General features: G+C 45.8%; 1 protein-coding gene across 1 annotated transcript in view; it reads right to left on the bottom strand.

Annotated features, from left to right (window-relative positions):
* LOC126085045 (optic atrophy 3 protein-like) overlaps positions 1 to 26,255 on the bottom strand; it is a 54,755-nt gene extending 28,500 nt beyond the window's left edge. The window contains exon 1 of the mRNA XM_049899992.1: positions 25,349 to 26,255. Within this exon, the coding sequence (XP_049755949.1) occupies positions 25,349 to 25,652 (304 nt within the window). The 5' untranslated portion in view covers positions 25,653 to 26,255. The remainder of the gene's footprint in view (positions 1 to 25,348) is intronic.
* Positions 26,256 to 26,761: the final 506 nt, after the last annotated feature.

Here is a 26,761-nt window from a genome sequence, read left to right as displayed (position 1 = left end):
TTGTGCCACGCAGGGACTCCACTGGAATACTACTTAGCAACAAAAGACACAAACTACTGAGACATACACAGCGACAAGGAAGTATCTCAAAAACATCATGAGAACAGAAGCTAGACATGTAGTAAATACTGTGTGATTCCATGTACATGACGTTTAAGAATAGGCAGAAAAAACCTATGATGAGAAAAATCAGACGAGGTGACAGAAAGGGGGAAAAGTGACCTTTCTGGAGTGATGGACATGTTTTCTATCTTGGATGTTGGTTACAGGGGTATCTGCACTTCTCAATATTCATTGAACTATACACTTCATTATTTTTTAAACAATATTTTATTGTGTTTTTGGAAAAAGTTTACACAGCAAGTTAGGTTCCCATGTGGCAAGTTCCACACAAAGTGTTCAGTGCCATTAGTTATATTTTTTGCAACGTGTCAACATTCTCTGTAATTGTGTTCTGGTTGTTCCCTTCCACCTATATACTTTAGATCTGTAAGCTGCAGTTGTATAGGCATTTTACCTCAGTAAAAAAGATACAAAAAAATCAACTGCTAATAATTAAATACAAGAGGAGGCGTGTGGGAGCCAGTGGGACTTGACCACTTACCCTGTGTGGCCTCAGGTAACTCTTTGCTCTCTCTAACATATTTCCTCATTCATAAAACCAGGATAATCATAAACTCCATAATAAGGTGATGAGGATAATATATTAAGATAATGGAAAGCATGATAAAGGAAAGCTGTCAATACGAAAACTAATAAACGACTACATAGAGTAAACAAGCTTCCAGCCAGTCACTGCCCCGCCTGCCCCGAGTTTAAAGCTTGCCCAGCGAAGTTCCAGGTGCGAACAGGATTGTGGGAGCTGTGGCCGCTGCAACAGCGGGTGGAATGGCAGGGTGGAAAGCCTCCTGCAGACCTGGCCTGACCCCTCCAAGGTTATGTCCCAAGACAGCAGTGACGCACAGTGCATCAGTTACCCGAGGGGGACACTGATTGGTTCTGTCTGTCAAGCATCTTGGGGCATCTCATTTCCCCCACTCTTGGTCCAAGGGGTTCAGCAGGGGCTAACCTTCAAAACCCAAAATCAAATTCACTGCCACTGATTCTCACTCACGGTGACCATACGCTGCACCAGCACAACTGCTCCATATGGTTTTCTCGGTAGTCTTTACAGAAGCAGATCACCAGGCCTTTCTTCTATAGCACCACTGGGTGGGTTTGAACCACCAACCTTTAGGTTAGTACCAAACCCACTCCAAACCAAAGCCACTGCCGTCAAGTCGATTCCGACTCATAGCGACCCTACAGGACGGAGCAGAACTGCCCCACAGAGTTTCCGAGGAGCGCCTAGCGGATTCGAACCGCCGACCTTTTGGGTGGCAGCAGTAGTACTTAACCACTATGCCACCAGGGTTTTCAACAGAATAGAACTGCCCCATAGGGCTTACAAGGAGCAGCTAGCTGGGGGATTTAAACTGCCGATCTTTTGGTTGGCAGCCATATCTCTTAACCACTCCACCACCGGATCGTCCATAGGTTAACAGCAGGGTACAAACCATTTGTGCCACCCAGGGGCCCTTTTCTCTACCCATCAGCCTGGACCATTAGAGCATGTCATTCCCTGGGCCACGTGATGTAGTCAGGCATAGGGCTGTGAGCCAAGCTGGGCCACGGAGATTCAGCCTGGGAATTTGGCTGGAAATAATGGAGTCCTGGTAGTGCAGTGGTTAAGAGCTTGGCTGCTAACCAAAAGGTCGGCAGTTCGAATCCACCAGCCACTCCTTGGAAACCCTACGGGGCAGTTCTACTCTGTCCTATAGGGTCACTATGAGGTGGAATCCACTCGACGGCAACAGGTTTGGAGATAAGGACCTCTTTGTGCCCTAGGTTACCAAGTGGTAAGATGTTATGCCTAGAGCTGTTTGGGCCAACTTGTCACCACAGAGAAAAGCAAAGCCAAGAGATGCAGACAGATTCCTGACAACATCAACTGAACCCCTGGATCCAGCCACGCCTGAAGATAGCTTGTCTCCGGAGGCAACGAAGCTTTTTTTTTTTTGCTTAAACTAGCTGGAGTTAGGCTGGCAACCAAAGTTATTCTGCCTAATACCCTCATATATGAGCTCCACAAAAGCGGGGATTTTTGTCTCTTTTGTTGACTACTGTAGCCATAGCAGATGCGCTAGGTGAGAAAATTATACAGCTTCCTAACGGACTGCGGCATGCCTACACTCCAGAATATAATCATTGTCTCTGCTTCCCACGCCCCCTAGGCCGGCAGAGACTTAGAACAGAGGGCATTTGGGAATTTAAGAGACACAGTGGAAGTAGCTAACAGGGAGGCTAAGAGTTTAGTGAGCTCTGGAGTCGGGCAGTCCTGAGTTTAAGTCTTTGCTCTGCTACTTACTTGCTTTGAGACCTTGGGAAAGTTCCTCAAGCTCTCTGCATCTCCATTTCCTCTTATGCAAGAGGGGAGTCATGATCCCTGGCTTAGAGGGATGATAACTGTTAAGGCTCGCATGTGACTTGAAAGGGTCTGCTGGGAGACTCAGCACAGCTGCCTGCAGGGACTGGGTTTCAGAGGTGAGCCAGAGAGCCATGTGGTTAAGGATGAAAACTGGAGCCAGACTGTCTGGGCTGGAATCCTAGCTCCACTTCTTACTACCCAAGTGCCCTTGGGCAAATTACTTACGGGCTATACTCAGTTTCTTCATCTGTAAAGTAGTGGTAATGACAACCTTGTGAGGTTGTGGTGAGAACTCATACATGTGAAGACTTTAGAACAGCCTTAGTGCTTATGATTCTTAGTACTACTTTATATTATTCTCTGTGGAAACCCTGGTGATGTTAATAGTTAAGAGCTACATCTGCTAACCAAAAGGTCAGCAGTTTGAATCCACCAGATGCTCCTTGGAAGCTCTATGGGGCAGTTCTACCCTGTCCTATAGGGTCGCTATGAGTCGGAATCGACCCAACGGCAACGGGTTTGGTTTTTCTGTTTTTTTATATTATTTGCTACTGTCTCATTAACTCTATCCTCCCCTGCCTCCATTAGAGTCTAGAAGCCAATACTCACCACCCTGACTTCCCATACAGCAAGGGGTGGTATGTGACTCAGTTCTGGCCAATCAGCAGTGAAGGGAGTCTCCTGGGGGCTTCTGGGAAAGGATTTTCCTTCTTGAGAAGCTCTCTGTCTCATTTCCCTGGCTACCCCCTGCTTCTCCCTGCCCATACTTTTCCTACCTTTGAATACTACAGTATAAAGTCATGATGCCTGGCTCTCTGGCAGCCCTTTTGAGGCCATAAGGGCAGTTATTGCCTGAACCCAAAGATGGCATGGACAGAAAAGTGTTCTCAGATCCCTGATGACAGCACCAAGCCACCTCCCTCAGGGCTTACTGTAAGGCCAACAATAAATATCCTTTTGATTTAAGTCACTATTGGTTGGGTTTTCCATTACTTGCAGATGAATACAAACTGATTTGTGTCTTGCTCTTTCTTTCACAATAAGTATACATTACTTCTGTAATTTAGACAGCTTCCCAAGAATGTCAGAAGAAAAAAAACTTAAAAACCAAAAGTAAAATAAAATTCGACTCAGTTTTAAAAAGACAAAAGATCATACATGGCAACACATTTAGCATGGAGTTTGGCACACAGTAGCTCCTCAGTAGAGGTAATTGCTACTGTTCTCTGCTCATCAAAGGCAGGGTCAAGGTGAGTCTGGAAGCTGGAGGATGGCTTAGGAAAGAGTGAGAGAGCTCTGTGGAAATTACCAGTCATATGGAGGCTTAGGGGTCTCAGATGGGGTTGCTAGAGCTCAAAGGACAGGAAAAGAAGAGGAGCCAAGAGCTGGAAGTGGGAGTAAGACCCAGTGAGGGGCTGAAGCATATTCCAGGGAGCCAGGAAATCAGGGTAAGACTTTAAGGAACTGACCATGGAGTCTCAAAAAGGGGCAGACAAAGAAGGGTGGATGGGGTGCTTCTTTGGGGCACAGGAAGAAATTATCAGAACTTCTGGTTATTTTTGTTTTGATGAAGGAAAAGGAAGGGGAGGAAGAAAAGAAGAAATTAAGTTTTCCTAGGAGTGTAGAGATGTACTCTATATAGATGGTCTCGGGAGCCCTCTTGGAGCACCTGTCAGCCAGGTGCCATCCACAGGGTGCAGGACCCAGATGTAGAAGGGATGACACGGGCGCCCTCTACCATCCACTTTGGGTATTGCAGTCCAGGCAAGTAGATTGCTGGGGATTATTCTGCGGTGGCAAATTAACCAGCCCTCACATTTTTTTTTTTTTTTTCACATTAACCCCAAACCAAATCAAACCCACTGCCGTGGAGTCGATTCAACCTCACAGAGGCCCTGTAGGACAGAGTAGAACCACCTCCTAGGGTTTCTAAGGCTGAAATCTTTACGGAAGTGAAACATAACATTTTTCTCCCCCGGAGCCGCTAGTGGGTTCGAGCTGCCAATCTTTCAGTTAGCAGCCTAGCGCTTTAACCACTCTGCCACCAGGGCTCCTAACCCCTCACACCACAGGCTTCTCAAAAAGACTCCTGCTCAGGAGAGCAGTGGGATGCAGACTCCAAATTCTCAAAGGCCAGACTTAATGGTCTGACTGACACTAGAAGGACCCCGGTGGTCATGGCCCCCAGACCTTCTGTTGGCCCAGGACAGGAACCATTCCCAAAGCCAACTCTTCAGACATGGATTGGACTGGATAATGGGTTGGAGAGGGGTGCTAGTGAGGAGTGACCTTCTTGGATCAGGTGGACACTTGAGACTATGCTGGCATCTCCTGCCTGGAGAGGAGATGAGAGGGTGGAGGGGGTTAGAAGCTGGCAAAATGGACACGAAAAGAGAGAGTGGGGGGAGAGAGCGGGCTGTCTCATTAGGGGGAGAGTAATTGGATTGGGAGTGTGTAGCAAGGTGTATATGGGTTTTTGTGTGAGAGACTGACTTGATTTGTAAACTTTCACTTAAAGCACAATAAAAATTATTAAAAAAAAAAAAAAGACTTCTCAGACACTGCGGAGTGATGACTTAAGAATGCCAGCATGAGCGAATTCCAACAAATGCCTTTGCATAATTAAGGGTAGGAGTAAAAAAAAAGTGCAGCCTGCAACGCACTTCTCCCATTTGGGTCTGGCATTGCAGTTCTAGAGCTCTGCCAGCTGTGCCTGTCATGAACAGAGGATGTCAGAACTGGACTCTCACTGAGGGTTACCAAGAGTTTCAAAGTCACTTAACCATGTCTGTAGAAGAAAATATTTTTAGTGAGAGCAGGAATATTGGGGGGGCCATGAATAAAAGGGAAACCCTGGTGGCACAGTGGTTAAGAACTACATCCGCTAACCAAAAGGTCGGCAGTTCAAATCCACCTTACGCTCCTTGGAAACCTTCTGGGGCAGTTCTACTCTGTCCTACAGGGTTCCTATAAGTCAGAATCGACTCGGCGGGAACGAACTTTTTTTTTTTATGTAGTAGCACTGTATATAACTGATAAATAATTTTACACACAGACACATACACTCAGGGAAAATGTTTCCTTGATAAAAACTATGGTTGCCACGGAGTCAGTTCCAACCCATGGTGGCCTCGTGTGTGTCAGAGTAGAACTGTGCTCCTTAGGGTTTTCAGTGGCTGATATCTGGAAGTAGATTGCCAGGCCTTTCTTCCGAGGCACCTCTGAGTGAACTTGAAACACAAACCAAGAACCTTTTGGTTAGCGGCTGAGCACGTTATCTGTGTGCACCACCCAGGAACTCCTTTCCTTGATAGGATAGCATGATAAAAAACGTTTGGAGGCTATGCAACAATAAAATATAATGACGAATCTGGGAAACATAACATGGATGAATTTGGAGGACATTATGCTGAGTAAAATAAGTCAATTACAAAAAGATAAATATTTTAAGACACCACTATTATAAAGTAACAACGAAAGGTTCACACATGGGGAAAAAAAAACAAACCATTCTCTTACAGTTACAAGAGATGGGAGAAGGAGGGAGGGAAAGTTCCCAAGTAGCTATAGGACAGGTGTTGGTGAAGGGAAAGGCAATACACAATATGGGAGAAGTCAGCCCAATGTGACCAAGGGAAGAGAGGGCGCCGAGAGGAACACAAGAATAAAGGGCAACAGTAACTAAGAGAGCATGCCCATCAGTAGATAAGGGTTTGGTGGGGGACGTTTCTACATATATGACTGTAGGAGCTCTTCATATGTTAATAGAGACAAGAGAGCACACAAGGGGCACAGTCAGGGGAACCTTTTAGATACAACCAGACAGCTCATGGGATGAAATTCCTAGGCTTAAAGGTGAAGGACCACAGGCTTGAGGGACAGCTGCGTCAAATGGCACAACGTAGTTCATAAAGACAGCGTTCTGTATTCCACTTTGGTGAGTAGCATCTGGGGTCTTAAAAACTTGCGAGCGGCCACCTAAGATAAACTATCGATCTCGTCCCGTCCAGAGCAAAGGAGAGTGAAGAAAACCAAAGATTCAAGGGAGCAATTAGTCTGAAGGACTAATGGACCACATGAACTACAGCCTACATGACCCCAAGACCCAAAGAACTAAATGGTGCCCGGCTAACACTACCGACTTCTCTGACTGGGATCACAACAGAGGGTTTCAGACAAAGCAGGAGAAAACTGTAAAACGAAAAATCAAATTCACAAAAAAGCCCAGACTTACTGGTCTGACAGAGACTGGAGGAACCCCTGAGACTATGGCCCTTCTGACCTGGAACTGAAGCCATTCCTGGAGACCACCTTCCAGCCAAACAATAGACAAGCCCTTAAAATAAACAATAACACCTGAGAGGAGGTGCTCTTTAGAACAATCAATTATACAAGATCAAATGAGGAATATTTGCCCAAAAGCAAAGATGAAAAGGCAGGAAGGGGTAAAAACTTGGACGAAAGGTAACGTGAACCCAGGGCGGAACTGGGGAGAGTGCTCACACAGTGTGGGGAATGAAACCAAGGCCATGAAACACTTTACGTACAAACTATAGAATGGGGATCTAATTTGCTCTGTAAATGTGCACCTAATACATAAGAAAAAAAAGAGTTTGGAGGTCACCAGCAGCTCTAGAGATTATAAATAAACTTCAGGGAAGTGACTTGTCAAATGTTGGTACACGTGAGAATCCTCTCTGGAGATTGTTAAAAATAACGTCCAGCCCTTTCCCAGGGGCATTTAAGGAGAGCACCCCACCCCCACTACTTGCAGGACACTCACTTTTGTTTTTGTTTTTTTTTTGCTTTGGATCTTCTATCTTCCTGCTCACCAATCTTCTCAACAGCTGTGTTTAATCTGGCCCTCCTATTGAGTTCTGAATGTCAATTATTGTATTTGTTGTTTCTAGAAGTTCTATTTGGTTCTTTTTTGAACTTCCTGGCACTTCTTTATTTTACTAGTGTTTTAACATCCTTCTTGGACTCTTAACATACAAACATCCGGTTATTCCAATATCTGTAACTTCTGGCAGGTCTCTGTCTGCCATGTTTTGTTTCTGCTGACTCTCGCTCATGGTGCCTGCTCCTCTGTATGGTATGTAATTTTCTATTGTGAACCCATATGAGCTATAACTCCAAGGCCGGGCCAGAGGATGCTCCTTCTGGGTCTATTCCCACCCTGCTGTTTCTAGAACCACTCCGAGAGTATTATTCAGGCCCCAAGCCCACATGATGGACAGTCAGTGGCCACAAATTCTCAGAGACTTATTAAATCTCCACCCAGAGCTAAGGCTGTGTGCGTTCGTGGTGGGTTTTTTCCGGTTCCCCCTGTCCATCAGGGGTACCTTTGCTGCTGCCTGGCTCTACTCGAGACTGTCTCCCATCCAGCTTTCCCACACCACAGTCCCCAGCCCCTCAGACACATAGATCTGTAAATGTCCCCAGTGTATCTGGTGGCTTCAGTGCTCACTCCCCTCTCTGCTCTTTGCTCCTGCTTTCTCCAGGATCTCAGAGGCTTCCCCTTTCTTCCTTGCTGGCACAGGCATTCATTTAAAAGGATGCTTTAAATATTTTATGGAGGCTTAGATGTTTTGTGGTGGGAGGCTCTCAGCCATATTGCCCTCTCTCTGTTTGACTTCCCCACTTTTCTTTCCCCAGAGATACAACTCCCATCCCCAGCTCCTGATTAAACAAACATTATCATCTCTAGGATGCTCGTCAGAAATGGTTCATGAGAAAGCCCAGACCCTCATGCCTCTGGGAAGCCCGTGAGGAGGAGGTACCCACGCTATTTAGATGCTTGAGGTACTGGCCACTGGGGTATGCAGGCAACCAGGCAATGCAGACTAAGAAGGATGGCACTAGAAGTTTTAACATTAAGATGATGATGATGATGGTAAAATGATGATATGTGACATTTTTATACATTCAACAAGTGTTTATATAGCACTTAAGGGTCAGATACTATCTAGTGCCTTATGGATATTAACTCATGTAGCTGCCATAAAAACCCAATTTACACCCCAGACTCTCTTTTAACCCAGAACTAAAACCATTCCCGAAGCCAACTTTTGAGACAAAGATTACACTGGACTATAAGACATAAAACGATACTCACGAAGAGTGTGCTTTTTAGTTCAAGCAGATACACGAGACCAAAAGGGCGGCTCCTGTCCGGAGGCAGGATGAGAAGACAGAAAGGGACAGGAGCTGGTTGGATGGACATGGGAAACACCGGAGTGGAAAGGGTGCTGTCACATTATAGGGATTGCAACTAGTATCACAGGACAACATGTGTATAAATTTTTGTATGAGAAATTAACTTGAGCTATAAACTTTCATCTAAAGCACACACACACAAAAAAAATACATTAACTTAAAAAAAAACCCAATTTATAGACAACAAAACTGAGGCCCAGAGAGGTTAAATAACTTGCCGGAGGGCAGTGACAGCACAGGCAGCCCAGCTCCAGAGGCCCTCTTCTGGCCACTCAGCCACACTGCAGCTTCTGAACTGAAACATGCCAGGCCTTGGGAGCACACTGAATGCTGAACAGCAGAGGAGACTGAGGCATAGAAAGGCAAAGTGACTTGCCCAGGTGTGCTGAAACGACTTCCTTTTTGTGGCCTTTTGCCTTCATTCTTTGGAAAAACAGCTTGAGAGATTTTTCCTCTAAACCCCAAAGGGTTTATTATTTTTATCCAGGTTGACTGACATTTCCTGGGTACAGCTATAAACAACTTGAGGTTTGATGCTTTTTGTCTGGCCTTGGGCTGCAGCCTGCCCTAAAACTTGTATGCACTTTGCGGGTAATGGTGAATAGATTATGCAAATGCGTGACTATAGCCTACTATGCAAATGAAGTGTCTATGATCTGTGGAGCGGTTCAGTTTGTGCCCCTGGTGGGAGGGCCGTGCCTTGAAATCAGCCAGGAATTTGCCTATATATAAGGAGCCTTGGTAGCACGGTGGTTAAAGCACTTGACTGCTAACCAAAAAGTCAGCAGTTCAAACCCACCAGCTGCTCTGAGGGAGAAAGAGATGGCAATCTACTTCCATAAAGATTTACAGCCTTGGAAACCCTACAGGGCAGTTCTACCCTGGACTATAGGGTCACTATGAGTCAGATTAATCCAACAGCAATGGGTTTGGTTTCTTTTTCGGTTTTGCTTATATATGCAGCCAACCCCACAGAGGTTGGCAGACAGGAGAAAGAAGAGAGACGAAGCAAAGAGAGATAAGGCAAAGAAGCTCCTAAAAGAGCTGTAAGTTGGGTTGAGGGCTGTAACACCGAAGACATCAGGAGTCCCAGGGGGGCCCTGTGGCAGAGCCGGTGGTGAGAGGCTCTGAAAGGGCCCTGTGGTAGAGTTGGTGGTGATAGCAGAGGCCTGTTGCTAGGAATTCAGGCAGCTAAAAGAGCTTAACAGAACTGCTACACTGGTTATCAGCTGGGTCAGATATCAGTGGAGAGGCAGAAGGCAGAGAGGCCTGTCCTCTGGAGGCCCAGAGGGTGCCTGTACTGAGGGGACCGAGAAGAGACCTGTATGGCAGAGAGGGGGCATGCATGGCAGAGAGAAGGGCCTTCTTGCTTGCTTGCACAGCTGAGAAGAGCTGAGAGAGCTATCCTGCACTGAAGAAGGAAGAGAGATGCCCTCCACTCTGGGGGAGCCTTCCAGACTTTGGCTACATCTTCCTGATCCCAAGTTGTACCCTGTTACTTCCTTAATAAGCCACTTAACTGTAAGTATGGTCCGTGAGTTCTATGTGGCCATTGCAATGAATTATGGAACCCAGCAGAGAAGCAGAGAGTGGGAAGGATGGCTGGTGTCAGAATTGGTGAGAAGGTTGGAGAGTGGAGGTATGTTTGACCTCTAGCTCATGGGAATCAGCTTTGGGCTGATCCTAGTCATCATCCCCCATGAAGTTAGATAGACTCTGATGCTGCTATTACTCCCACCGTTTTACACTAGGACACACAGCAGAGCAGGGATTTGAGTGCAGTAAGCCTTTATCCTAAAGTCGAGTTTTTAGCCACCAGGCAGTAACTCCCACACATCAGGTATTACACTGGTAGAAGAAGATTCTACATGCGCTCGTAGCCAGCACTATCAACCATATACCATGCTGTGAAATTTTTGAGTACCCACCATCTTGCTGGATTCTCACGAGAATCCTAGGAGGTGAATTCTGTTACTCTCATTTGATAAATAAAGAAATGGAAGCTCAGAGAGGCCAAGCTACTTGCCCAGTGTCACACAGCTAATAAATGGTAGTGTTGAGATTCAAGCCCAAGAGTGTCTACTCTGTGGTGTCCTGAGCCTTGGGTCAGCCCCTGTATCAGGGTGTGCAGGCCTCCACACACTCTGGTTTGTGCCTGGGGCTGCTGAGACTGACAGAGTGTGGTGCAGATGGCACTCAGTTCTGGGATATGCCTATAGCTTCTGTTTCTTCCCTTGTGGAAATCTGGTTATTGAGCAACCAGGTAAGAAATCTGGCTACCCTGCTGGAGAGACTGCATGGAGAAGAGAGGCCCTGAGGCTACACAGAGAGGGTGAGAGGAGACTTGCCGTTTCAGCATCCCAGCATCCCTACTCGAGCCTCTAGATGACTCCAGCCCTGCAGGGCCCTCTGAATGCATGCACATGAGAGACCGCCAGGCAAGACCAGCAGAACTGCCTGGCTGAGTCCAGTCAAACCAGAAAACTGTGAGCAATAATAAAAGCGTTACTGTTTGAAGCCACTAAGATTTTTGGGTCAAATTTTTATGAAATGATTCCAAGGACACAAAAGAGCTTCTGAAAAAATCATCCCAGCAACCTCAATGAATTAGCATGGTGCACTAGTTTCCCTAGGGCTGCTGTAACGAGTATTACTACAAACTCAGTGACTTAAAGCAACACAGATTTAGTATTTTACAGTTCCAGAGCTGAGAAATCCAAAATGGGTCTCACTAGCTCAGAGGCACCTCGGAAGAAAGGCCTGGCGATCTACTTCCAAAAACATCAACCACTGAAAACCCTATGGAGCACAGTTCTACTCTGAGCACCGATGCCACGAGTCGGCGTCAACTGAACAGCAACTGGTAGGTCAAACTCAAAGTACAGGAAGGGCTGCGTTCCTTCAGGAGGTTCTAGGGGAAAATCCATTTCCTTGCCTTTTCCAGCTTCTAGAGGTTGTATTCCTTGGTTTCTGAGCCCATCCTCCATCTTCAAAGCCATGAGTGTAGCATCTTCAAATCTCTGTGGCTCTCCTGCCTCCTCTTTCACATATAAGGACCTTTGTGAAAACCCTGGAGGCTTGCTGGCACAGTAATTTAGAGTTTGGCTGTTAATCAAAAGGTTGGCAGTTCAAACCCACCAGCTGCTTCTTGGAAGCTCTATGGAGCAGCTCTACTTTGTCCTATAGGGTAGTTACGAGTTGGAACCGACTCACTGGCAACGGGTTTGGTTTGTTTGGTGAAAACCCTATGGGGTGCAGTTCTACTCTGACACACATGGGGTTGCCGTGAGTCAGAACTGAGTGGACAGCAACAGGTTTGGTTCGGTTTGGTGACTACACTGGGCCCACCCAGATAATCAGGATAATCTCCCCATCTCAAAATCCTTAACTTAATCACACCTGCCAAGTCCCCTTTGCCACTTAAGCACAGGTTCTGGGATGAGGACATGGGCGCTTTGAGAGGTTATTATGCTGCCTACCACACCTGGTGAGCTAGAAACAAACTGGAATTCTCCTACTGCCCAGAGCCACCCCACAACCCCCTGGAAGCATCAGCAGTGCGCAAGAGGGGCCCAACCTGCCTGGCATCACCAACGCATTTTATTTTTTCTCCCCCAGGACCTCTTTGTTTAAAAAGACTTTGCCTCTCCAACACAGGGCATCACTGCCATTTGTGCTCCTTGCTTGCCTTGTTCTTTCCTCCTGCAGACACACCTACCTCTCTAGCCTCAGCTGTGAGAAGACCCAGTTGGGAAAGTCAATGCTGAGTCAGAAGAATCCAAGCCCAAGGCACGGGGGCTAGACGTGCTGGTCAGCCTGGGAGGCCTGACCCGGGAGAACGCATGGCCACCCCGCAGCTCTGCGAAATTTCAATCACAGTCTGGGGCCGCGGCAAAGGGCGTTAGCCGTGTGAAGGCAGTAACAACACAGTCAAAAAAAAAAAAATATGTAACTATAATTAGTCAGTGCACTCCAATATCTAAGAGCATCTCAAACTAACCAAACCTAACCCACTGCCGTCGAGTCGGTTCTGACTCAGAGAGATCCTATAAGACACAGTAGTAGGGTTTCCAAAGCTACAATGTTTATGGAGCCCTGGTGGCGAAGTGGTTAAGAGACTGGCTGCTAACCAAAAGGTTGGCAGTTTGAATCCACCAGCTGTCCCTTGGAAACCCTATGGGGCAGTTCTACCCTGTCCTATAGGGTCACTATGAGTCGGAATCAGCTCGACAGCAACAAGTTTAATGTTTACAGAAGCCAACTGCCACAACTTTGTCCTGCAGAGCGGCTGGTGGGTTCAAATTGCTGAACTTTTGGTTAGCAACCGAGCACTTAACCACTGCGCCACCAGGGCTCCCATCTCAAACTAAAGTTGTCCCAAACTGGGCTCTCGATCCTTCCTATCTAACCGGCCTCTCCCCCACTCTGCCATGGCGTCCCCATGCAATCCACGGGAAATCCTGCCAGCTCTACCTTCAAAACAAACCTAGTTATTTATTACCGAGGGGAAAAGGTTCCGTTACAGTGGAGACCTGATAGTCACCGCCTTAACCAAGGGATCCAAGTGACCATTACAAACGAGGGAACAAACAGACAACAGGGGCCCTTTGAGGTGACAACCATAGCAGGACATGCCATCATGTCTGTGATGTGTGTTCCTGCCAAAGCCGCTCAGCATGAATCTAATCAGTGGAAGCAGTCAGAAAACTTCAGATTGTGGAACGCTCCACGGGGCAGCTGGCTTAGCCTCTTCCAAATGTTAATTTCATGAAAAAGCAAGAAAGGGCAGGGAGACTGTCCTAGAGCAGGGGCCAGCAAATAAATTCTGTAAAGGTCCAGGGAGTAAATACTTTGTGGCCCATACAAACTCAACTGTGCAACTGTAGACAATGTAGTGGGATGGCTGTGTTCTAATAAAACTTTATTCATAAGCACAGGCAGTGGGCCAGATTGCCAAACCCTGTTGCAGATTAAAGGGGACTAAAGAGGCATGAATGCAGCTCTGACGGTGCAGTACTCAGCTGCTAACCAAAAGGTCGGCGATCGAGTTCACTGGCCGCTCTGCAGGAGAAAGATGTGGCAGTCTGCTCTGGTAAAGATTACAGCCCTGGAAACCCTATGGGGCAGTTCCACCCTGTCCTACAGGGTCACTGTAAAAATGATATGGTGGAGGCATCTGGCCTCCTCTAACGTCACCAAGCGGGAGAAGAATCAACATCAACAGCCCAAGGCTGATTCCTATGAGGCAGAGACATACCTCCTCTCTCCAACCTTTTTACCAATTCTGACACCAGCCATCCCTCCCACAGCACTCTCTACATCTCTGCTGGATACGATAATTCATTGCAATGGCCACACCGAACTCACAGACAATACTCATGATTATGGGGTTTATTAGGGAAATAACAGGGTACAACTCAGGGTCAGGAATGACTCAGGATACAGTTCTTCACTCAGGACAGCCTCTTCTCAGCTATGCCCACAGGTAGGCCCCTCTCTGGCCCTTGGCCTCTCAGCCCCTTGGACTGGCCTCTGCCCTCCAAGTCTTACAAAGCTATTTAGCTCTGCCACTAAGTGCTCGAGGGCATCCTCTCCACCAGCAAGCCTCAGTCCAAAGGCGGCACTCAGCTCTCTTGCTCCATGAGTTGGTACACCTACCACAACTGCCTTACTCCATGAGCCGCGAAGCCCACTGTGCCATCTTGTGCCAGTCTCCTGGTTCTGCTACCGCCGTTTCTCTGCTACCACTTCTCGCCATCTTACACAGTGTCCAGTGTTACAGCTCTCTCTGTCTCCGGGGTCTAGCAGGTTCTCAGTGCAGGGACCCTGGGTCCAAAGGGTGCGCTGTATACCCGTCTCTTCTTCTTAGCAGTAGTAAGGTCTCCCTGTCCGCCTCTGGGATGGCTCACTTTAAGCCTAGCAGGATGGCGAAACTGACCAAGCCCCTTGTTAGGGTTCCATACGCCTTATTTGCATGGTCTCACCCCTACAAGAGTCCCATGCATCTTATCGGCATTATTAACAAGCTACCCAATTGCCTTGGTGGGCCACAAGAACCTCATTTGCATAGTCCCACCCAATTATTTGGTGGGAGGAGTTACAAGACCATGGTTGGAAAGGCCATATAAAAGCAATCCATCACACCACAGCTGCTGAGTTAGCAATGACTCGACAGCAATTGGTTTGGTTTTGGTTTAAAGAGGCACGATAACCACATGCAGTGCATGATCCTTGTTCAGATTCTAGACTGAAACAGAGAGAGAGAGAGAGAAAATCTAAAAGGGACATCTGGGGGACAATTGGAGAAATTAGAATATGAGCTACATGTTAAATATAAGCTATATATTAAATAATATTGTTACTAAGGTTAAACTTCTCAGGCATGATATCCATATTGTGTTATGTAGGAGAATGTCGAATGCAGGAGATACAGGCTGAAATATTTAGGAGTGAAGTATCACATCTGTAACTTGTTTTCAAATAGTTCATTAAAAAAAAGAGCATGTGTGTATACACACACACACACACAGATATGAGACAGAAGATAAAGCAAATCTGTCAAAGTATAACGATTGCTAAATTAGGTGGTGAGGGATATATGAGTGATAACTATACTATTCCTTCAATTTTTTTGAGGGTTTGAAATTTAATAAAATAAGCCACTCTCCCCTCCTGCCTGGACTACTGCAGGCACCTCTTCACTGGGTTCCCTTCCACCCTCACCCCACTATTGCCAAAAGGATCCATCCTATGAAAATGTGAATCAGGGACAACTGGATCTCCACGTGCAAAAGCATGAAGTTGGACCCTTACCTCACACCATATCTGAAAAATAACTAAAAATGGATCAACGACCTAAACACAAGAACTGAGACCACAAAACTCTTAGAAGAAATTATAAGGGTAAAGCGTCAAGATCTTGTTAGTGACAGTGGGTTCTTAGATATGACACCAAAAGCACAAGCAACAAAAGACAAAATAGGTAAGCTGGACTTCACCAAAATTAAAAATTTTTGCACATCAAAGGACTTTATTATGAAAGTGAAGGGACGACCTACAGAATAGGAGAAAATATTTGATAACTATATATCTGATAAGGGTTTAATATCTAAAATCTATAAAAGAACTCCTATAGCTTAACAAATATAACAACCCAATTAAAAAATGGGCAAAGGGCCTGAATATTTATCCAAAGAAGATATACAAATGACCAATAAGCACATGAAAAGATGCTCAAAGTCATTACCGTGTTTTTTTTCAAATAAGCAAATACACTCTTTTTTGTCAGCTACGCAACCCCCCACGTGTTATTTTCATAAGCACGCTATGCCAATTTTTTTTTACATGTTGCTGGCTTTAATTGGCAATAAAAAGACATAAGTAACCTATGAAATGAGCAGGCCTAACATAACCTAATGGTTTCACTTAAGACAATTTGACAAGGTTTTCACATTCATAACTAATGTGCTATAATTATCAAACGTATAGCTTTGATTGTTTATTTTCCAATTACTGGGGGACTACCAAACTAAATCCATGGTTTCTTGACCATGGCTTATCCTTTTATTATAAAATTATGATCAAAAACAACATTTTCGGCTTATTTTTTTACACATAAGCAGGAGATTAAAGAAAATGAACAGAATGAAAGAATATGAACAGAATGATATGATTTACCTGTAATACTGGAAGATGGGTGAATGTGGCCAAAATTCACTTCTGGAAATGTCACAAGACACGTATGGTATATGCGTGGGCCCCTTTGCCAGAACTGTTTTACTTAATTTCATCATTTCCACGTGTTATGTGTGTGGGTGTGTTATTTACATGGGCATGTTATTTGTGGAAAAATACAGTAGTCATGAAGGAAATACGAGTCAAAACCACAAGGAGATACCACTCCATACCCACTAGGATGGCTATTATCAGCTGCTGTGGAAAACAGTTTGGCGGTTCCTCAAAAGTTAAACATAGAATTACCAGTAATACCACCCCTAAATATCTAAAAGAACTGAAAACAACCGTTGAAAGAAATACTTGTACACAAATGTTTACTGTAGCACTATTTACAATAACCAAGAGGTGGAAACCACCCAAGTGTCCATCAGCAAATGAATAGAGAAACAAAATGTGGCCATAAAGGGAAATGAAAAGTTCTGACACACGCTACCACATGGTTGAGCCTTGAAAAGATTATGCTGAGTGAAGTAAGCCAGACACAAACAAATATTGTATGATCCCACTTATACGAAATATCTAGAATAGGCAAATGCATAGAGACAAAAGTTTATTAGTGGTTACCAGGGGCTAGGGAGAGAGGGAAATGGGAGTTACTGCTTAGGGGGTTGTTATGGATTGAACTGTGTCCCCCAAAAATATGTGTTGTAAATTCTAACCTCTATGCCTGTGATTATAATCCCATTTGGGAATGGGTTTTGTCATGTTAATGAGACAATATTAGAATAGGATATGTCTTCAATCAATCTCCTTTGAGATATAACAGAGATTAAACAAGCAAGCAAGCAGGGAGAATGGGGGAAAATGGAAGCCAAGCCACATGAGGATTACCCAGGAGCAGAAGCTCAGAGACGAGAACCTTCCCCCAGAGCCGACCAAGAGAGAAAGCCTTCCCCTAGAGCCAGCACCCTGAATTAAGACTTCTGGCCTCCTAAACTCTGAGAAAATAAATTTCTGTTTCTTAAAGCCACCCGCTTGTGGTATTTCTGTTATAGTAGCACTAGATAACTAACACAGAGGTCCTGAGTTTGTTTAAAACTGAAAGCCAAACCCACTGCAGTCAAGTGGATCCCAACTCATAGTGATCCTATAGGACTAAGTAGAACTGTCCCATAGGGTTTCCTAGCCCACAAACTTTATAGAAGCTGGTGGGTTTCAACCACTGACCTTTTGGTTAGCAACTGAGTGCTTAACGACTGCACCACCAGGGCTCCTTAATTTCTGTTTAAAAAACAAACTCTGCCACGCATTCAATTCTGACTCATAGCAACCCTATGGGACAAAGCAGAACTGCCCCATAGGGTTTCCAAAGAGTGGCTGGTGGATTTGAATTGCTGACCTTTTGGTGAGCTGCCACAGCTCTTAACCACTGCGCCACCAGAGCTCCAGTTTCTGTTTAGAAGAATGAAAAATTTCTGGAAACAGGCAGTAGTGATGGGTGCACAACATGGTGAATTTAATTAATGTCATTGAATTGTACTTACAATGGTTAAAACAGCAATGTTTTTGTTTTATGTTTTACCACAATAAAATTATTTTTAAAAATACATGCATATTTGTATGTATTATACATTGTTAATTCTTTTCTTTCTTTTCCAGATTCGCTGGAACTTACGCTTGGGCAAATTCACTCCAGAGGCCTCACATACAAAAACTTCTGTCTCCTTTGACCTTCTTTTTTTTTTTAATTAATTTTTATTAAGCTTCAAGTGAACATTTACCATTCCAATCAGTCTGTCACATGTAGGTTTACATACATCTTACTCCCTTCTCCCACTTGCTCTCCCCCTATTGAGTCAGCCCTTTCAGTCTCTCGTTTCGTGCCAATTTTGCCATCTTCCCTCTCTCTCTCTATCTTCCCATCCCCCCTCCAGTCAAGAGTTGCCAACACACTCTCCAGTGTCCACCTGATTTAATTAGCTCACTCTTCATCAGCATCTCTCTCCCCCCCACTGACCAGTCCTTTTCATGCCTGATGATTTGTCTTCGGGGATGGTTCCTGTCCTGTGCCATCAGAAGTTCTGGGGAGCATTGTCTCTGGGATTCCTCTAGTCGCAGTCATACCATTAGGTATGGTCTTTTCATGAGAATTTGGGGTCTGTATCCCATTGGTCTCCTGCTCCCTCAGGAGTTGTCTGTTGTGCTCCCTGACAGGGCAGACATCGATTGTGGCCGGGCACCAACTAGTTCTTCTGGTCTCAGGATAATGTAGGTCTCTGGTTCATGTGGCCCTTTCTGTCTCTTGGGTTCTTAGTTGTCGTGTGACCTTGGTGTTCTTCCTTTGCCTTTGCTCCAGGTGGGTTGAGACCAATTGATGTATCTTAGATGGCCGCTTGTTGGCATTTAGGACCCCAGGCGCCACAATTCAAAGTGGGATGCAGAATGTTTTCATAATAGAATTATTTTGCCCATTGACTTAGAAGTCCCCTCAAACCAAGTTCCCCAGACCCCAGCCCCTGCTCCGCTGACCTTTGAAGCTTTCATTTTATCCTGGAAACCTCTTTGCTCTTAGTCCAGTCCAATTAGGCTGACCTTCCTTGTATTGAGTGTTGTCTTTCCCTTCACCCAAAGCAGTTCTTATCTACAGATTGATCAATAAAAAGCCCTCTCCCTCCCTCCCTCCCTCCCCCCTTTGCAACCACAAAAGTATGTGTTCTTCTCCGTTTTTTCTATTTCTCAAGATCTTATAATAGTGGTCTTATACAATATTTGTCCTTTTGCCTCTGACTCATTTCACTCAGCATAATGCCTTCCAGATTCCTCCATGTTATGAAATGTTTCAGAGATTCGTCACTGTTCTTTATCGATGCGTAGTATTCCATTGTGTGAATATACCACAATTTATTTACCCATTCATCCGTTGACGGACATCTTGGTTGCTTCCAGCTTTTTGCTATTGTAAACAGAGCTGCAATAAACATGGGTGTGCATATATCTGTTTGTGTGAAGGCTCTTGTATCTCTAGGGTATCCGAGGAGTGGGATTTCTGGGTTGTATGGTAGTTCTATTTCTAACTGTTTAAGATAACGCCAGGTGGATTTCCAAAGTGGTTGTACCATTTTACAATCCCACCAGCAGTTCCTTTGACCTTCTTGATATACACAAAACATTTCGGCTGACACACAGCTTTAATCTATATATATGTTCAAATGTTCTAAACTGACATTCGACAGATTCTCTGCTTCTTCTGACAAGCTTAACTTTTAATTGCTCTGTATACCTTGCCTTTTGCCTGACTTGATAGAAAGATAAAATTAATAGCCAGCTACAACTTCAAAGTATAGGAAAAAAATGCTTTGTTCTTCAAGAAAAGGTTTAAACACAGAAGAAAACATTCTTTGATGGTTACGAGGGTGTGGAGGGAGGGAGAGGGGAATTCACTAACTAGATAGTAGACAAGAAGTATGTTAGGTGAAGGGAAGGACAACTCACAATACAGGGGAAGTCAGCACAACTGGACTAAACCAAAAGCTAAGAAGTTCCCTGAACACAAGCAAACACTTCGAGGGACAGTGTAGCAGGGGCAGGGGTCTGGGGACCATGGTTTCAGGGGACAGCTAGGTTAACTGGCATAACAAAGGTTATTAAATAAATAGTCTGCATCCCACTTTGGTGCGTGGAGTCTAGGCTCTTAAAAGCTAGCGAGTGGCCATCTAAGATGCATCAATTGGTCCCAACCCACCTGGAGCAAAGGAAAATGAAGAACACCAAAGATACAAGGAAAACATTAGCCCAAGAGACAGAAAGGGCCACATAAACCAGAGACTCCATCAGTCTGAAACCAGAAGAACTAGATGGTGCCCAGCAACCACCAATGACTGCCCTGACAGGAACACAACAGAGAGTCCCTGACGGAGCAGGAGAAAAGTGGGGTACAGAACTTAAATTCTAGTAAAAAGACCAGACTTAATGGTCTGACTGAGACTGGAGGGACCCCAGAAGACATGGCCCCTGGTCTCTCTGTTAGCCTAAAACTAAAACCATTCCCGAAGCCAACTCTTAAAAGATTAGACTGGACTGTAAGACCTAAAATGATACTTGTGAAGAGGGCGCTTCTTAGCTCGAGTAGATACATGCCACTAAATGGGCAGCTCCTGTCTGGAGGCAAGATGAGAAGGCAGAGGGGGACAGGAGCCGGCTGAATGGACACAGGAAATCGGAGGTGCAAAGGAGGAGCGTGCTGTCACATTATAGGCAGAGCAACTAGGGTCACATAACAATGTGTGTATAAATTTTTATATGAGAAACTAACTTGAGTTGTAAACTTTCGCTTAAAGCATAATAAAAAAAAAATGCCTTGTTCTATGTTTTTCCCTATTTTCTGTTATTAAAATAAACCCCTTGCTTGATCTTTGTTGGGGGAGCACATTCCTTAGTTACTAGTAAGGTGCCACCCATCCACGATCTATAAAACAAACAAAACTTTAAATTATAACATTGGTTGGATTTACTTTTTTGACATATATTTTCCCCCAACTTACAATGGGGTTCCATTCTCATGACTGTCATAAGTCGGTTCTGACGTAAGCGGAAAACTTTTTTTTTTTAGTTTTCATTATTATTGCCTTTTATTATTAGTATCTTTATAAATCTGATCTTTGAACATCTTTGAGTTCGATAACATCTCTGAGAACGATAACATCAGAGTGATGCACTGCAAGACTGTATGTAGTACATATTATTAACAACAAGACGCACAAGAAAAAAGCACAGACGGTCGTAAGTGCAGTTGGTGGTAACGCGAGTACGTTGTAAATCGGGGACTACCTGTATATGTATACACATTCTCCTCTGCAGAGAACACTCCAGCAGCAAAGCCAAACACTGGCCATGGCCCACAGGCCTTGCATGTTCTGCCCTTCTTCCCCACCACCATCGGTTTCCTCTGTCAATCTCCACTCAGTCTGTCCCCTCCTGCCCCACTGACCTCCTCGATGTTCTTCCAGTGTGCCATGCATGCTCCCCCGGGGGTCTTCACATGTGCAGTTCCTTTGGGCTGGAATGCCTTCCCCAGATGCCCACATTGCCGGGTCCCTCACCACCTTTGGGTCTATTCAGTGAGGTCTCCCCATAACCCCATCTAAGCATACAACCTTCCTCCAGATATTCTTGCTGTTGCCGCAAATCGCGGGTTCGAGCTGCCTGCCGCAAAGCCAATACTGAGACAGGAGGAGGTAAGAAGGCTTTATTGAATACCGGTATTCAAGAGACAGAGGGGGTTAAATTCTTCTCAAATCCTATCTACCCTAAAGGGTTGATGGGAGGGTTTTATATGGGGAAGATCAGGGTTACCTAATGTTCTGAGCATGTAATCCACAGATGGTCTTATACATCACAAAACTAAAAAACTCTTTATTAAACTAAAGATAAACATGTCAGGCATCCGGACTCTAATCGGTATATTTGTAACAGGCTGAAAAACTCTCATAAGAATCTCTCGGCTAGTGGAGCTGTTTTACCAAGTCCACTGTGGCTGAGATAGGGAGCAAGAAAGCCTTCCTGTCGGTTTTCAAGAGAAGAAAGAAAGAAGAAAAGAGACCAAGGCCACAGGAGCTCAGATAGCTCCGCACCCCTTTGGAAGAGACCGGTGCAGCTGGTGAAAAAATGTTTAGAGATTACTTAGAGCGTCATTATGGCATTAGTCATGTCAAGCTCTCAATCACCCATTTTGAATAGGGGAAAACATGTTGTAAGGTATTACGGTGTTTAAGAGTGGAACAGGCTGCTCAGCTATATTTTGAACAGAGCCTGCACCCTTTTCCAAGGACTGGAGATTAATCACAGCTTACACAGCTATACTAAAACGAATGAGAAAATATATTCTCTCTAATATTAAAACACTAAAGAAAATGCATTTTCGCTACTTCATTGCTTCTGCTTTTCTGGGTTTTTCTCCATAGTAATCATTGCTCTTTAATGTACTTCATATTTTAACTATTTGTTTTGTTTATTGTCTGGCTTCCCCACAAGTAAGATCACCCCGGGGCAGGGGAAACCTTTTGCCTCTTTCTTCTGCTGTATCCACAACATCTGCAGAAGCCACAACTCGGCACTAGGCACTGACTCAACATTTTATACACATTTAATCCTCACAGCAACGCGGTATCATTTATAGTATAAATACATAAAATGGGGATTACAGTAGCATCTACCTCACAATAATTTCTGAAGCTTCAATGCTGTAACAACTGTGAAGTGCTCAGCACACTGCCTGGCACAAAGTAAGTGCTCAATTAATGTTATATAACACCCAAGAGCTTGGCTGCTTGGCAGTTCAAATTCAGCAGCCACTCCTCGGAAACCCTATGGGGCAGTTCTACTCTGTCCCACACAGTCACTACGAGTAAGAATCGACTCGACGGCAATGGGTTTAAGGGGTTATACAGACGTGGAAGGAGCCCTGGTAGCACAGTGGTTAAGTGCTAAGGTACTAACTGAAAGTAGGCTGTTCGTACCAACCAGCTGCTCAGTAGGAGAAAGATGAGGCAATCTAAAAAAAAAAAAAAAGACCAGGCTTATTGGTCTCACAGAGGCTGGAGGAACCCCAAGAGTATGGTTCCCAGACACCCTGTTAACTCAGTACTGAGGCTCACCCATCAGCCACAGACAGGTCTATAGCGCCAAAAATAACACACGAGACATATGCTTCATAGTTCATTCATGTATGAGACTAATGGGCACATCAGCCCCAGTGCAAAGACAAGAAGGCAGAAAGGGACAGGAAAACTGGACAAATGGAAACAGGTAACCTGGGGTGATGAAGAGGAGAGTGCTGACACATCGTGGGGTTGGCAACCAACATTACAAAACAATTTGTGTATTAACTGTTTAATGAGAAACTAATTTGCTCTGTAAACTTTCACCTATGTCACAATTGAAAAAAAAAAAAAAAAGATGTGGCAACCTGCTTCCCCTAAAGGTTACAGCTTTGAAAACCCTATGGGCAGTTCCACTATGTCTTATAGTGTCACTATGAATTGGAATCCACTTAACGGCAATGGGTTTGGTTTTGGGTTTATACAGAAGTGGGAACTGAGGGGTTAAATGACCTGCCCAAAGTCACTGAACTGGAAAGAGGTGGAGATCAGATTCAAACCCATGTCAATATGATTCCAGAAGTTACTTTCTAAACCACAGTGCTAAGACATATTACAGTGTTTGGAAGAAAGGCAGTGGCAGGATACAGAGAGCAGGTCTGGGAGTCCAAAGTGCAGGGTTCAAGTCCTGCCTCTGACACAAATCCCATGTGTGACCTCAGGAGTTCACTTCTGCCCTCATGGCCTCAGTTTTCCTTATGAAAACTGGGGAAGTCATTCCTTCCCTGACAAGAGAATAAAATGTTTATGAGGGTCAAATGAGCTGGCTGAAATGAAAGCACTTTGGAAACTGAAATCCAAAATGTTTCCATTCTAAGATCTGCAGCCTTGACAGAGGCCTCACCAAATACCAAAGGACCAAGAACTCTACCTGGGAAAACCAAATGTCCAGAACCCAAACTTACAGGAAAGAAAAAGGGAGCTTCCTTAGCCACTTGGCCTTTGTACACGCTGCTCCCTCTGTCTCAACATCACCCCGTCTCTGTGTTGTCTGATGAGGTCCTCTTCACCTTGCAGGTCTCAGCTCAGATGTCCCCTCTGCCAGGAAGCCGCCCCTGAATCCCAACTGGGTCAGATACCCAGTGGGGCTTCCCATTCCAGGCCTGCCCACTCTGAGCAGTCGCTGTCTGGGGATGGGTCTATCTTCCCCACTGGACCATGAGTTCCTAGAGGGCAGGGACTGGGGCTGGCTCGGTCCCTGCTGTTTCACCAGCCCTGGCCAGCACAGGGCCTGGCACAAAGCAGGTGATCAGAAAATACTAAGTGAAAAGGATGGGCAAATCAATTTATGGGGTTCCCCGACCCAGCAGATTACCTTAAATCCTCTTGTTCTATGCTTCCACAGGCCTATAGTACGTAGTATTTTTTCAGTAGCTCATATTTTGAATGTTTGCACTCGGCTCAGAAGGCCCCACCCTCCTGATCCCTTGCTCTGGGAGCTCACGACCGCCCTGGCCACTCGGCATTGACAATGCGGGATCACTACACAATCCACTGAATGAGTGAATGAACGGCCAAATACAGTATAGGGATGGATTTATGAATAGACGGATGAATCTCCACTCTGGAATTAAAATGCTCCTTTTGCTAGATTCCCAAGCCACACCCCAAACCCAAACCTATTCCCCGGAGTAAAACCGGGGCAAACCAGTGTCCTAAACAGGTGATGTTCAAGAACCCCCATGGGCAGGAGGTAAACTGAGGCACGGAGGGGAGTTCTGGAAACGAGGCCGCCCAAGGACGGCCTGGCAAAGGACCCCGCCGGGTCTCTTCCCGGCTCCGCCCCCAGATTGTCTCATTCCCGGCACTAACCAAAACCTAAACCCATTGCCAGCGAGCTGATTCCAACTCATGGCGACTCTACAGGACAGAGTAGAGCTGCCCCATAGGCTTTCCAAGGCTGTAATCTTTATGGAAGCAGATTTCCACATCTTTCTGCCGCGGAGCCGCTGGTGGGTTCGAACCGTTGACCTTTCAGTTGGCAGCCGAGGACTTTAGCCACCGCACCACCAGAGTTTCACCATTCTGGGCAAATCCCACCCAAAGCACTCCCTCCCCCAACACTATTGGCTCTCTTCGGACGTCAGTCGGCACGTATTCTCTTCACCTATTGGCTGGCATTTTTTTTTACGCTGCGAGAAGCCCTACCTCACGCCCGTCCTCTCCATTGGGCTACCCACATGCCCCTCTCCCAGGAACCCTCCCTACTGGCTGCAGGACTTTGTCGGTTAGCGTTCTAATTGGTCATGGACGGATGTCCATCCCCAGAGCAACCAGCTGAGACGGGTCGGAGAATGGAAAGGTTGGAGGGACGTGGGGTCAGACTCACGCTGGGCCGGCGGAAGGCAGATGTAGTTCTTGAAGAACTCGCTTCGGCGGGCGGCTTCCTTAATGCGATTGGCGAGCGGCTTGCTGACCTGCCGGATGCCCAGATAGATCAGCTTCGCCATCGGGAACGCGCCCACCACCATCTTGGCGGTCGCACAGAGCACGCGCAACCTTCCTGACTGGGCGGGGCGCCTCTCACTCTCTCCACTCCTCCCCCGCCCGCCCGTGTTCGTGCGTGCGTGCGTGCGTGGTACGTAGGGGTGCGTACGCTCGGGGGGAGCTCTAGGGGCGCGTCCTGACGTCATCTCGTCGACGCGTACGTCCCGTTGTCGTTCCCTGAGTATGCAAATAACCCAGCGGAAATGGGGCGGTTCTGCGGGCGGTACCGTTAAACGGCTGCCCGCGAGAGTGGATGCATTCCCACGCCCGCCGAGGCTGACGTCACCGCGCTCTTTCGTGACGTCACGCACCGACTTGGAGCTTAATTATTCCTAATTAGGTGTAATAAGTCCCAAGTACACCTTACACCACTGGCTAGAGTTTTCACTGGGAATAAAGAGGAAACTGGCTGTGTAGTCATACAGACCTGAGTTGAAATCCCCACCCAAAATGCAGTGCCGTCGAGTCGATTCCGATTCATAGCGACCCTGTAGACTCTATAGTTGAAATCCCAGCCTCTCCATTTGCTAGCTGTATGATGTTAGACAGGTGACTTAACCTCTCTGGGCAAAGGTTTTCCCTACTACAAAAGCAGAGTAATAATAGCACTTACTTCATTGGGTTGTTGCGAGGCTTTCTTGTGAATCTTGACTGTAAAAATATAATCAAAGGCTGGGTGCTTAGAATGGTGCCACGCACGTAGTAAGCACTCAGTGTTGTTGCTAGGTGCCATGGAGCCAATTTCGACTCATAGCGACCCTATGTACAACAGAAGGAAACACCGCCCAGTCCTTCGCCACAACTCTTGCTATTGTTGCAGCCACTGTGTCAGTCCATCTCGTTGAGGGTCTTCCTCTTTTTCACTGACCCGCTACCAAGCATGATGTCTTTCTCTAGGGACTGGTCCCTCCTGATAACACATCCAATGTGAAGGGCTTGAGGCGGGTCTAGGAAACTTCCAAATTTGCACATAATTTTTTATTATGTATAATGCGCTTCTGTTTCCTCAGTTCCTACAACAGTGCCTGGCACACAGCAGGTGTTCAAAAAATATGTATTGATTGAATGGGAGTCTTGGTGGCACAGTGGTTAAGTGCTTGGCTGCGCACTGAAAAGTTGGCAGTTTGAGCCCACCCAGCGGCTCTGTGGGAAAAAAGACACTTGGCTCCCACAAAGATTTCAGCCTAGGAAACCCTGTGGGGCAGTTCTAGTCAGTCACATAGGGTGGCTATGAGTCAGAATCGACTTGTCAATA

Source organism: Elephas maximus, chromosome 11, assembly GCF_024166365.1.
Source record: "Elephas maximus indicus isolate mEleMax1 chromosome 11, mEleMax1 primary haplotype, whole genome shotgun sequence".
NCBI lineage: Eukaryota > Metazoa > Chordata > Mammalia > Proboscidea > Elephantidae > Elephas > Elephas maximus.
Note: the sequence above shows the minus strand (reverse complement) of the source record. Positions and strands in the feature narration are given on the sequence as shown.